Here is a 14,620-nt window from a genome sequence, read left to right as displayed (position 1 = left end):
GGGTAACAACCAATGCTCTAACAAAGGATATTACTGTATTCCACTACTGCGGAATAATACTGCAGCAATAAAAGATGAACGAGAGAAAAAACAAAAATAAAACTTAAATTCCAAAGGAAAAACAACATATAAAGCAACAAAACATGGTACTCATACAAGCGTCTGCCAGCAGCAAAATGTGTCAATGGCTTTAGGAAGACTGTGCAATGCTTCATAACAACAAATTGCCTCTGATGAACATGATGTCACAACTGTTTACATTAGATTCATTGTAGCAGTTACAAGCAGGCTCATGTGCATGCACAGTTGAGCGTGTATTTTCATTTTCTCCCGCTACTGACTGCAGAAATGTGGCTGTTGGCTGTGTAAGCACTCACAGTAAACACAAAGATGCTACCGGGAAAATTTTTACTGGCGTGCCCAAGCTGCCACAATCGCATGTGTGCAGGATCTAGTTAGGAGGTGGAGGGAGGGGGGCAAACCGAGGTTTCTGACCCGGCTGGCAATTTCGGACAGGGGCGCATATTCATATTCTTGAAGAAAAAAACTTTGTTTCACAAAGTGCCTAGCATCCAACACACTTTGGTCTATTGATTATTCACATGATTTTGAAGACGTCCATGTTGGTTTTTTTTACATTTTTGAACACCTTCTAAGCTGATTTCTGAATGAATCATAAGTTGAGTTTTGAATGTGTACATAGTGTACGTGATTCCTGTTAGGGGAATTCTCGTATCTAGAAATAAACCTTCCTGTAGACAAAAGGGGACGGGGCTATGCGAGCTGGTTGGAATAAAGCCGAACGGATGAATGCCAATCTCTGTCAGGGGAATTCTCATCGTATCTAGAAATAAACCTTCCTGCAAGCAAATATGGACAGGGCTATGAGAGCTGGGTGGAATGAAGCCGAACGGATGAATGCCAATCGCTGTCCGATTACTTGGTTGATTGGGTTTGCGAATGATCAGCATTGTTACATTTACTAGTGAAATCCATAGATTCAGACAACCAGAGTGGAAATAAATGACTAACAGGAATAACAGGTAAGAAAGATTACATATTATCTTCTCAGTGTACCCAAGAAAATGAAATTTTGACAGAAAATTTTGGCCAGAACGCTACACTAGCAAGGGCCAGTTGTACAGTTCCACACTAGCAGCCACTTAAGTTCTGTTCTGGAAGCAGAAAACGTGTTCTATGAACATTTAACAACACCTGACCAGAGAATAATCACAGGATAACAAAACCGATGATTCTGACAGGGTTAGTGAAGTTAACCGGCGAATAAGTTTTGACAATGGCAGGAATAGTTACAGAATTAGTGATACAATTGTTTGTTAGAATGCGGAAGGAGAAGAAACGAGGACTTCACGTGAACTATGGAAGAATATCACGATTCCAAATTCATCTAAAAATTTTGTACTACTACTTTTCGATCTCATGCTTGAGAAACTGGAACATATGAATGAAATGTGAAACTATTTCATACCATAAAGCTTTTTACTTGTAGTAGGCCTAACAGGCATTTGATATTGATACTTTGTGAATTATATTCTGCCATGTTATAAAAATGATCATTTGTGTCAAAACAGTTTCATTTATTTGGTTTGTGTTAAAATTGCTGCAATATTACAAAGGCCTGTTTTGTTTTATCGAGCAGACAGTGACATAATATACATAATCAGATCGAGAAACCACAACAGTCTTGGGTGCTGTTTGTATTAACAGCTTTTTCAGTATTAGACAAAGAAATTTCGATTTTTCATGTAGTAAAACTTTTGACGAACGTTGATGAGGTAATAGATTCTTGCGCAGGAAGGAAAGCATGCCGTGTAAAGCTGTAGCAAGATTAGAGAGAGAAAAATGCTAGGAGCTAAGGACTGAAGAAATGTGTACCGTCTTAGTTGTCTCGTCTTAACTTGTATGTATTCTATATTTGATTTTACGTCACACAAAACAGCAAGTTATTAGCTAACAGGCAACAAAGAGTGCAAATTTTCTGAAGAGTTCTTGTTCTTCTGATTACAAAAAATGCCATCCAGTATTAATTGTGAGGGTGGTTTTTTTTATTTATCTATTTTTTATGTTTTTTGAAAGAGGGGGGACAGGATGTCAAACCGGCCGACTAGGAGCAGGAGAGGCACCACTGGGTATTTTAATTTCCACAATCCTGAATATAGTTTGATGGCACCCATTAGAAAATATATGCGTTTCAATTCCACAGAATGAAATACAGTGGCATGCGATAGAAGAATGCTGTGTGAAGAGGCGTGGACTGCACTTCGCCACACTTAAGATCAAATAACATGTCTTACATTTCCTCAGACACAATGTTTTTATGTATCAGATTCTTCAGAAAGATGTGCGGTACAAACTGAACATATTTTTGAAAAGATTTTAAAAAATTTTTGACCTATCTCAATCGCTCATCGGAAGGGGGGGCTATAAAGTATTGTCCCTGTTCGGAAATATCGTAGATCCAGTCCGATGTGCAGAGCAGTCTGAGTTATTGTGGGGAAGTGGGTAGTCTCCACGTGCCCAGGTTTACATTATTTATTGATGTTGCTGCTTCCTCTTCGTTTAATGCCTCACGTCAAATGAAAACAAAATGGATTTCTGTGCCAGAAGTTATCAAGTGAATTAAAATACATTCACATAATTACGAAAGACAAAAATTTGTTATTAGTTTGAGATTTTATTTTATTTCTGTCTTTCTTACAGTCAAGTATTAATCCCCTTGCAGTTTCAACTATTTGCTGCATTTCAAGTGCACATTTTCATCTTCTATCACGTATGGCATTATGCCATAATAAAGAACTAAATATGAGGTAATACAGTACTGGTACTCCAAGAAAATTTCCGTCCCGAAAACCACACTGAAAAGCTTAATATTAGGTCGAGGACCACTTCATTGGGAATCTGGACATATGAATGTGCACTTTAAGTATGCACTTTAAATGTGCACATTTTAGTATGGTTCACGAAATTCCAATGCTCTTGGGGTATCCCCCGATGTCTTGTTTCTTTTATGACATAATGTAAGACCTTTTAATGTTTTACAACTACAAACATACGGGCCTCCTGTGTCATCATAGCAGTGCAAGTGTGGTGGCACCTGTCATCTGGCGCTCTCTGGCAACTGCTACAACGAACCTATTTCTAACAGCTCCTCGGAAAATATTGCGAATGGTAATTTTAAAAGCATTACTTTCAAAGTAAATTTCCATTTATGCAAGTTGAACTATGTGTTACAATGTAAGATGAATTTTGTAAATCACACAGCGTTTGACTCTTGTTTAAAAATCAACTCTTTGATGAAGAGCCATTGAGAAGCATTTCGAGCCCAGAAGATCAGACATTTATCTCATTATTAAAAATTTTACTGGGTCATTTGTGTGATATATCTTAAAGTGTAACATGTGCAAAAAGATCAACATTATATGTGGAAGCTTAGTTTCTCTTGCAGCTTATTAATCTTAGAGACGAATATTATTGTGAATGTGTTGCTTTTCTTGTAGTAACACTATGTATATCAATTTAAACTTCGCTTGTTTGTGTGTTCGCGCTACTTAACAGTGATGTTGCTAATTGGCTGACTACATCAGTTGTCCTATGCTCTGAATATCCACCGGCTGGCGAGATCACGTGACTTGAGCTGTGACAGGCTTACAAAAGCTCATTGCAATCTCCATTTCAGTGCTTGGGAAAGTAATATGCGGTGTTTGATGGAATTACAATTTATACTTTTGTAATATGAAAATATGTAGGGTATATGTTGCTTCACATCAAAGATCTTTCTAAAACATGTTTTTTTTTCCTGTGAGTTTAGTTTTCTTAAGTACCAGGAAATTCTACACCCATGTATAAAACCATAACCATTCAAAAGATAAGTTTTACAGCTCTGAGGGAAAATATACTGTCACATAACACGGAAAAAATGTGTTTTCAGCCGGGAGAAAGTGTATTTTTAGCTGGGAAATCCGGGAAAAGTCTGGGAATTTTTTTTCCTTGTCCATGTATACACCCTGTTTATGATTATATTGTTATAACAACAAAGCAGCTGTCCAGAATGAATGGCCACTGCCAAACTATGGCCAAGAACGAAGTTGATCACCCAGTGTCACAACACGCAGTTGAGCACAAAATGCTGGATTTCAATGACCGCTTCATAGCCCAGGACATCTGAATCCTTTGACCTACCACATGTTTTTCTGAACTATGCAGGTGGAAGCTATCTTTGCAACACGTATTTCACTCCCATAAACTCCCTGGCCTCAATTTCCATTAACCCAGTGTCCCTACACCTTCCACATGACAGTTTCCTGTTCCTCTGTTCTATCACTCCCTCCCAGTTGGCGTCTCATGCACCTCAATTATGTGTCACTCCCCACCAGCTCCGGCACCTCTGCATCACCTGCTACTCCCTCTCTCATTCCTAGCCAGCAAACCTGCAACCTGCTATTTACTCATCGCAAACCCCTCCTTCTGTCTCCCGCCTCTCTCCATCTAACCAGCTCACCCAAAACAACACCCCACTCCACCTGCTGAACTGCTGTTCCTGCATTGTGTGTGCAGTTGTCACCATTTAGTAGGTGCACAAACAGATGGGCACACACATCACACACGTGCTTTGTTTGTGTGAGCGCGTGCACGCGCACGTGGGCGCACACTCTAGCTCAAGTGAGGATTTATTTCTGAAGGCTAGCAAGTTTCCTGTCTCTTAATGTATGTTCCTGTTGATGATTTGATACTTCCACTATCCGGTGAGAGGACTCCTTTATTCCCAAATTATTTACATTCAACCACAATTTTTGTTCTATATGTACTGGGACTTATATTTTCTTACTTACATATTCTGTAGATCATACTGAGAATAAACGCTGTGAAGTAAAATTTGCGAATAGTAAATCTTGTTCACATATCTCTTAAGGGGAGACGGTGGCAGTCTTACACTGATATTTTTGTAAAGCCATATCTTTGCCATTTTTTCTTCAATCTCATTGAAATTTTGCACACTATCTAATGTGATTCTTTTTTTTAAATTCAGAGTTTTTAATAACAGTCTAATGCAGTGAGATAATTTTGAATTTTTTATGGCATTATTATTTTAAAGTACACTTTTTCATAATGGCAAATTTTTTAATGGTAAAATAATCTACACTAAAAGGTGTACAGTTTTAAGTGCAGTAACTTTTTGGTAAATTAATGCTATTGTTTTCTGTGATATTTTGGATTCGAAAATTTTTTACAAGCAAACTTTTCAATATATTATCATACACAAAACTGTGTATAATATCTCGATTAAAATTTTGTTCCACTTAAATATTGCTTCAAAGTAAAAGAGTAGGTGTGCCAAAGTTCATTACAATCCTTCCAGTAGTTTCTGGTATATGTGTTCCTGAAAGCAGAAAACCTTAAGTTGCAGAAAAATCGTTTTAAAGTTTGGATGAAAAAAAAACTATCATACCTTAGCTAAAACTGCTCATATCCATATTACATTTCTTCTTCATCATCCTCTACAGCTCTTTTAGCTTCTCTGCTCTTTTGCCTAGCAATTTTTTGTATGTTCTGGACTGAAGTCTTCGCCCTCGCGATTCTTATTGATCTGCAGTATATGCTCAGTGAAGACTCCATGTGTAAAGCCCATCTTGCTGAGGATGTGAAGTCTTGCCACATTCCCATCATTAAACACTGTTGCAGCTTCCAAAGCAGAAGTCTTCACCACCAAATTGGATACAAACACAGTCTTTGGACACCTTTTCCAAATATGAGCATTGAAACTTTCATTTGCTGCTTTGTTTTCCAATGCAGACATCTTTCTAGCAGTTCTGGTGAAGCCAGTGCTCTAAAAGTTGGTTTAATGGCCATTGAAACCTCATAAGGAAGTTTATTTTTATGGGTATAAGCTTCACCACTTTCCTTACTTTTCAAAAATTTGCACCATTCATTAGAACAGAGGCCATGTTTGAGGTTTAGTGTCTGTTCGACAAGTAATGAAACCAAATGGCCCCTACTGCTTTCCTCATACTGTCCAATGTTGTGAGGCTACTTCTAATTACAGCACCATAATAGACTTGTAGGCTGTCAATTCTCTTCTTTGTTACTGTGTTTTTATCTCCCAGTGGCTTCACATCCTCTAGTAGCTTGCCTTTATTGTCTGCAACAAGTCTTCAGAGTCGTCCACGTATCCTCTTCTGAATATGGCCTAAGCACTCCAGTTTCTCAATAGTGCAATCTTTTCAATAGGGCTGACTTTCAACTACGTTCTTGAAATCACAAGAGTCTCCATCTCTTAAATACTGTACATATCTTACTCCATACTTTTGCAAAGATCTATGGAAAATGAATTTCATACCTGCAGCTTCCATCCCACCACTGGAGCCTGCATAATTTCTGCTACAAACAGCTTTATGGGCTTCTTGCTATTCTGTTTCTTTAGCTGCATCAATATATTTCTTGTGCAAGGAACATGCAGAACAATATTTAGACATCACCTCTAAGTCTAATACTTTTCCAGTGTTGACACTAATGATTGTTGAAACTCCTTCAGAAACTGCTATATCGTTGCTATTAGTTGCTTCACAATTTTCTTGAATTGCCCCCAGGACTGGCATTTTCATACTCTCTTCACTTAGTTCTGCAACTGCATTGAAGGGTTGTTGTTGTTGTTGTTGTTGTTGTTGCTGTGGTCTTCAGTCCTGAGACTGATTTGATGCAGTTCTCCATGCTACTCTATTCTGTGCAAGCTTCTTCATCTCCCAGTACCTACTACAACCTACATCCTTCTGAATCTGCTTAGTGTAGTAATCTCTTGGTCTCCCTCTGCGATTTTTATCCTACACACTGCCCTCCAATACGAAATTGGTGATCCCTTGATGCCTCAGAACATGTCCTACCAACCGATCCCTTCTTCTGGTCAAGTTGTGCCACAAACTTCTCTTCTCCCCAATCTGATTCAATACTTCCTCATTAGTTATGTGATCTACCGATCTAATCTTCAGCATTCTTCTGTAGCACTACATTTCGAAAGCTTCTATTCTCTTCTTGTCCAAACTATTTATTGTCCATGATTCACTTCCATACATGGCTACACTCCATACAAATACTTTCAGAAATGACTTCGTGGCACTCACTTCCTAATCTAATTCCCTCAGCATCACCTGACTTAATTCGACTACATTCCATTATCCTCGTTTTGCTTTTGTTGATGATCATCTTATATCCTCCTTTCAAGACACTATCCATTCCGTTCAACTGCTCTTCCAAGTCCGTTGCTGTCTCTGACAGAATTACAATGTCATCGGCGAACCTCAAAGTTTTTGTTTCATCTCCATGGACTTTAATACCTACTCCGAATTTTTCTTTTGTTTCCTTTACTGCTTGCTCAATATACAGATTCAATAACATCAGGGAGAGACTACAGCCCTGTCTCACTCCCTTCCCAACCACTGCTTCCCTTTCATGTCTCTCGACTCTTATAACTGCCATCTGGTTTCTGTACAAATTGTAAATAGCCTTTCGCTCCCTGTATTTTACCCCTGCCACCTTCAGAATTTGAAAGAGAGTATTCCAGTCAACATTGTCAACAGATTTCTCTTAAGTCTACAAATGCTAGAAGTGTAGGTTTGTGCTTCCTTAATCTAGCTTCTAAGATAAGTCGTAGGGTCAGTATTGCCTCACGTGTTCCAACATTTCTACGGAATCCAAACTGATCTTCCCTGAGGTCGGCTTCTACTAGTTTTTCCATTCGTCTGTAAAGAATTCGCGTTAGTATTTTGCAGCTGTGACTTATTAAACTGACTGTTCGGTAATTTTCACATCTGTCAACACCTGCTTTCTTTGGGATTGGAATTATTATATTCTTCTTGAAGTCTGAGGGTATTTCGCCTGTCTCATACATATTGCTCACCAGCTGGTAGATTTTTGTCATGACTGGCTCTCCCATGGCCGTCAGTAGTTCTAATGGAATGTTGTCTACTCCGGGGGCCTTGTTTCGACTCAGGTCTTTCAGTGCTCTGTCAAACTCTTCACGCAGTATCGTATCTCCCATTTCGTCTTCATCTACATCCTCTTCCATTTCCATAATATTGCCCTGAAGTACATCGCCCTTGTATAAACCTTCTATACACTCCGTCCACTTTTCTGCCTTCCCTTCTTTGCTTACAACTGGGTTGCCATCTAAGCTTTTAATATTCATACAAGTGGTCCTCTTCTCTCCAAAGGTCTCTTTAATTTTCCTGTAGGCAGTATCTATCTTACCCCTAGCGAGATAAGCCTCTACATCCTTACATTTGTCCTCTAGCCATCCCTGCTTACCCATTTTGCACTTCCTGTCGATCTCATTTTTTAGATGTTTTTATTCCTTTTTGCCTGCTTCATTTACTGCATTTTTATATTTTCTCCTTTCTTCAATTAAATTCAATATTTCTTCTGTTACCCAAGGATTTCTAGCAGCCCTCGTCTTTTTACCTACTTGATCCTCTGCTGCCTTCACTACTTCATCCCTCAAAGCTACCCAGTCTTCTTCTATTGTATTTTTTACCCCATTGCTGTCAATTGCTCCCTTATGCTCTCCTTGAAACTCTGTACAACCTCTGGTTCTTTTAGTTTATCCAGGTCCCATCTCCTTAAATTCCCACCTTTTTGCAATTTCTTCAGTTTTAATCTACAGGTCATAACCAATAGATTGTGGTCAGAGTCCACATCTGCCCCTGGAAATGTCTTACAATTTAAAACCTGGTTCCTAAATCTCTGTCGTACCATTATATAATCTATCGTAAACCTGTCAGTATCTCCAGGCTTCTTCCATGTATACAACCTTCTTTTATGATTCTTGAACCAAGTGTTAGCTATGATTAAGTTGTGCTCTGTGCAAAATTCTACCATGCGGCTTCTTCTTTCATTTCTTTGCCCCAGTCCATAGTCACCTACTACGTTTCCTTCTCTCCCTTTTCCTACTACCGAATTCCAGTCACCCATTACTATTAAATTTTCATCACCCTTCACTATCTGAATAATTTCTTTTATTTGATCATACATTTCTTCAATTTCTTCGTCATCTGCAGAGCTAGTTGGCATATAAACTTGTACTACTGTAGTAGGTGTGGGCTTCGTATCTATCTTGGCCACAATAATGCTTTAACTACGTTGTTTGTAGTAGCTTACCTGCATTCCTATTTTCCTATTCATTATTAAACCTACTCCTGCATTACCCCTATTTGATTTTGTGTTTAGAACCCTGTAGTCACCTGACCAGAAGTCTTGTTTCTTCTGCCACCGAACTTCACTAATTCCCACTATATCTAACTTTAGCCTATCCATTTCCCTTTTTAAATTTTCTAACCTACCTGACTGATTAAGGGATCTGACATTCCACACTCCGATCCGTAGCATGCCAGTTTTCTTTCTCCTGATAATGACATCCTCTTGAGTAGTCCCTGCCCGGAGATCCGAATGGGGGACTATTTTACCTCCGGAATATTTTACCCAAGAGGACGCCATCATCATTTAATCATACAGTAAACCTGCATGTCCTCGGGAAAAATTATGGCTGTAGTTTCCCCTTGCTTTCAGCCATTCGCAGTACTAGCACATCAAGGCTGTTTTGGTTATTGTTACAAGGCCAGATCACTCAATCATGCAGACTGTTTCCTCTGCAACTACTGAAAAGGCTGCTGCCCCTCTTCAGGAACCACGCGTTTGTCTGGCCTCTCAACAGATACCCCTCCGTTGTGGTTGCACCTACGGTACAGCTATCTGTATCACTGAGACACGCAAGCCTCCCCACCAACGGCAAGGTCCATGGTTCATTGGGGGGGGGGGGGGGGGGGGGGGGGGGCATTGAGGAGAGCAGTATTAATTGCAAAAAATTTTAGGTGAGGACCAGGCATGTTCATAATACCACATAAAAGGTTTTCACCCATCTCTTCCAATCCCTATACATTTTAGTCCATAAATAAATCTCATATTGGCTTCATAGATTCTATTACTGACCTTTGATGTCTTGAATGGTCTGTCAGCATCACAGTTTTGACACAAAATGTGCAATGTGCAAACCAAACATTCTCTCTTTCCATCATCAACCAAATCCATATTTCCGTAACAAAAAGAGCACTTGCAGGCTTTTCTAAGTGCTTCTGCCACCATTTCCAGATCCACAATTCTGAAACCTGTGTTTCTGTCATGATTTGTTTCTTCTGACACAATCCCTGTTCCAAGATTTATTTTAGATGCACTTTGAGACAAGCTAATGTTTGCATCTGCAGGCCGACCCTAACCTCAATGTTAGTTTTTCGCTTTATATTGGAAATATGGGACTTACTATATTTTTTAAATACTTTACCAGGTTTAGGCATTGTAAAAAGTGATCAAAAGATGCAACCTTGCACAAAGAATGCCACAATAAATTAAGTGCCACTCGAATTCCACTGAACAGCACAAAACTTGGTTACAACACTCCACAGCCTTCTATACCATCCTGATTGAACCAGAAAATGGCTCCACATCCTTCATTGCAACACTGTTGTTATGTATACAAAAAAGTCACAGCATTCAAAAGCTATATTTTCTAGGTTCACAGGCCAAATTCTGCTGTACAATTTTTCCTCCATTTGGTACGTTGAAAAGTTGGTTTGGCGCATTAAACTGCTTAGGGTTTTAATTTTTTTATGCCGTTTGTAGTTAGAATTTCAAGGAAAAAATTTGGTGTAATAATCTCAATTATTTTTACTACCAAATAAGCAAATAAAAATAATTTGTAAATTTTTCATTATTTCTGCCACTGTCTCCCCTTAATAAACATATTCATATAAGTACATGCTGATTATTTGTAGGTTTGTAATGGTTTAGTAAAGAAGCCTCTATTAAGTTCAAAGAAATTGTAAAGTAGGAGCAAAATTTCACTTAAATGAGATTTTTCTGTTGTCAAAGCTGTTTAGATGTGTGTTTTATTTCTTTGTGTTTCCATTATTTCCTAGAAGCAAAAATGTTAGCATGGGATATATTTATATTATATTTAGTATATTTCTGTGAAGACCCATCTACAGTGTTGGTCACATATGCTATGTCTGTTTTCACAAGAGACATTTGCTGCAGGAAATGACACTGGAGGCTGCAATTGCACTTCTTGAACGACAAGTACAGATACAGCCAACTTGCAGGCTGCACCAAATGCTCGGCGATCTTCTAGCGAGAGTCCATGAAGAGGAACGAGCCCTCGATCACTATAGTATAGCACTGAAGTAAGCGTATCACTGTTTTATTACTCAGTAAATTATACATCAGTTTATTTAAAGGGATGTTAATACGTTTTGTAAATACAAAAGGACAGAAACTATGGCATTTTTAATAAGAGAATGTCTCAGGTACCAGTACTTCTTCTTTTATAGGGTTCCCCTTGCCTTCTCAGGCTTTTCTTCATCTCTGTCTCCTATCCTCTTATAACTTCCTTACGTTATTCTGCTCATCTCTGTAAGAAGTTACTTGACCCCATCCACTTTTGCTAACACAAATTTGGTTTATTGATTTTCTACTTGCATTATATTAGTTTCAAATCTTCCTTCCATTATGAAGCCCAAGATCACGATTGCTTCTCTGAATCCTTTGCTTTGTTTGAAACCCACTGATTTCCATGGAGTTCTTATTGAAATTATCTTTCTATTCTTATGGGTATTATTGCATCCATGTGCTGAGAAACATGAAAAGTTAAACAGAACAGTAGGCTTTTGAAACTAATGTGAAGTAATACTTAAATGAAGTATTTTCACAGAGTTTGAATTTTTGTCTTTTGATTTCCTTATATTTCACATGTTTTAAAACTTCTGCTACTTAATACAAAGAGCAATCAAAAAGTTTCCTTTTCAGAGCATTGCAACAGCATATATACGCCAAAGTATGATTCTGATGTGGGTATTTAAATACTGACATGAGTGGCAACTGGGAGGGGTAAGGAGGAGGCTGGGGTGGGGAGGGGGAGGGATAGTGTGGTGCAAGTGTTGCAGGTTAGATGGAGGGCAGGAGAGAATGTGTGGAAGGGGGAGGGGGTAAGTAGGGGAAAGGAGAGAAATAAAAAGAAATTAAAAGACTGGGTGTGGTGGTGACATGACAGCTGTGTAGTGCTGGAATGGGAACAGGGAAGGGGTCGGAAGTGTGAGGACAGTGACTAACGAAGGTTGAGGCCAGGATGGTTATGGGAACGTAGGATGTACTGCAGGGAAAGTTACCACATGCACAATTCAGAAAAGCTGGTGTTGGTGGGAAGTATCCATATGGCACCACCTGTGAAGCAGTCATTGAGATGAGGGATACTATGTTTGGCAGCATGTTCAGCAACAGGGTGGTCCACTTGTTTTTTGGACACAGTTTGTCAGTGGCCGTTCATGCGGACATACAGCTTGTTGGTTGTCTTGCCTACATAGAATGCAGCACAGGGGTTGCAGCTTAGCTTGTAAGTCACATGATGGTGGTTTCACAGGTAGCCCTGCCTTTGATGGGATAGGTGATGTAAGTGACTAGACTGGAGTAGGTGGTGGTAGGAGGATGTGTGGGACAGGTCTTGCATCCAAGTCTATTACAGGAGTATGAGCCATGAGGTAAGGGATTGGGAGCCGGGGTTGTGTTAGGATGGACAAGTATATTGTGTAGGTTCGGTGGACGGTGAAATACCACGATAGGAGGGGTGGGAAGGATAGTGGGTAGGACATTTCTCATTTCAGGGCACAACGAGAGGTAACCAAAACCCTGGTGGAGAATGTAATTCAGTTGCTCCAGTCCCGGATGTTACTGAGTTTTGTAGACCAACACCTTCAACCTATTACCCGGGTCCTATCCTCCTATATAAAAGATACCAGCCATTTCCTCAACCGACTCTCCACAATTCCTTTCCCTTTACCACACGGTGACCTGCTCGTCACTATTGATGCCACCTCCCTGTAGACTAACATTCCTAATGCCCATGGTCTTACTGCTATCAAACACTACCTTTACAGATGCCCTATGGATTCCAAACCAACAATCTCCTTCCTAGTCTCAGTGACCAAATATATACTAACCCACAATTACTTCTCCTTTGAAGGCATTACTTACAAACAAATCCTGCGGTACGGCTATGGTCACACGCATGGCACCATCCTATGATAACCTATTCATGGGCTACCTAGAGGAATCCTTCCTAAAAAACCAGAATCCTAAACCGCTCACCTGGTTCAGATCCATTGGTGACATCTTTGTTGTCTGGATTGAAGGTGAGGACACCTTATATATATTCCTCCAGAACCTCAACGATATATCCCCCATTTGCTTCACCAGGTACTACTCGACCCAACAAGCCACCTTTCTAGATGTTGACCATCACCTCAGAGATAGCTACAAAAGTAAGTCCGTCCATATCAAACCTACTAACAGCCAGTAATACCTCCACTTCGACAGCTGCCACCCATTCCATACCAAGAAGTCCCTATCGTACACCCTAGACACCCGTGGTCGTCGCATCTGCAGTGACAAGCAGATACCAAGGTTCTCACTGAAGCCTTCACCGACCTTAATTATCCTCCCATCCTTGTACAAAAAGAATCTCCTGTGCCTTATCTCTCCAGTCTCCCACCACCTCCCAAAGTCCTACAATCCGGCCACAGAGGAGCATTCTGCTCAAAACTCAGTAACATCCGGGACTGGAGCAACTGAATTACATTCTCCACCAGGGTTTTGGTTACCTCTCGTTGTGCCCTGAAATGAGAAATGTCCTACCCACTATCCTTCCCACCCCTCCTATCGTGGTATTTCATCGTTCCACCGAACCTACACAATATACTTGTCCATCCTTACACAACCCCGGCTCCCAATCCCTTACCTCATGGCTCATACCCCTGTAATAGACTTGGATGCAAGACCTGTCCCGTACATCCTCCTCCTACCACCTACTCCAGTCTGGTCACTTACATCACCTATCCCATCAAAGGCAGGGCTACCTGTGATACCACCATCATGTGACTTACAAGCTAAGCTGCAACCCCTGTGCGGCATTCTATGTAGGCATGACAACCAACAAGCTGTATGTCCGCATGAACGGCCACCGAGAGAAACTGTGTCCAAAAAAAAAAAGTGGACCACCTGTTACTGAACATGCTGCCAAACATAATATCCCTTATCTCAATGACTGCTTCACAGGTGGTGCCATATGGATCCTTCCCACCAACACCAGCTTTTCTGAATTGTGCAGGTGGTAACTTTCCCTGCACTACATTCTATGTTCCCATATCCCTCCTGGCCTCAACCTTCGTTAGTCACTGTCCTCACACTTCCGACCCCTTCCCTGTTCCCATTCCAGCACTACACAGCTGTCATGTCACCACCACACCCAGTCTTTTAATTTCTTTTTATTTTTCTTCTTTCCGCTACTTACCCCCTCCCCCCCCTCCGCTTCTCTCCCCCCCCTTTGTCTAAACTGCAACACTCACACCATACTATCCCTCCCCCTCCCCACCCCAGCCTCCTCCTTACCCCCTCCCAGTTGCCACTCCCATCAGGCACTGGTGCTGCTGTTCGCAGTGTGGTTTGAGCTCTGAGACTGCAGACGCATGTGCAAGTTGCGTTTACACGCGCGCGCGCTTTTGTGTGTGTGTGG

The 14,620-nt window shown here is 40.4% G+C and overlaps 1 protein-coding gene across 1 annotated transcript in view; it reads left to right on the top strand.

Moving 5' to 3' along the window:
* LOC126284151 (anaphase-promoting complex subunit 7) overlaps nucleotides 1-14,620 on the top strand; it is a 158,991-nt gene that overhangs the window by 132,484 nt on the left and 11,887 nt on the right. The window contains exon 9 of the mRNA XM_049982871.1: nucleotides 11,095-11,240. Coding sequence (XP_049838828.1) covers nucleotides 11,095-11,240 — 146 coding nt within the window. The remainder of the gene's footprint in view (nucleotides 1-11,094; nucleotides 11,241-14,620) is intronic.

The sequence above is a fragment of the Schistocerca gregaria genome, chromosome 8, assembly GCF_023897955.1.
Source record: "Schistocerca gregaria isolate iqSchGreg1 chromosome 8, iqSchGreg1.2, whole genome shotgun sequence".
Lineage (NCBI taxonomy): Eukaryota > Metazoa > Arthropoda > Insecta > Orthoptera > Acrididae > Schistocerca > Schistocerca gregaria.
This window is presented reverse-complemented; position numbering and strand designations above follow the sequence as displayed.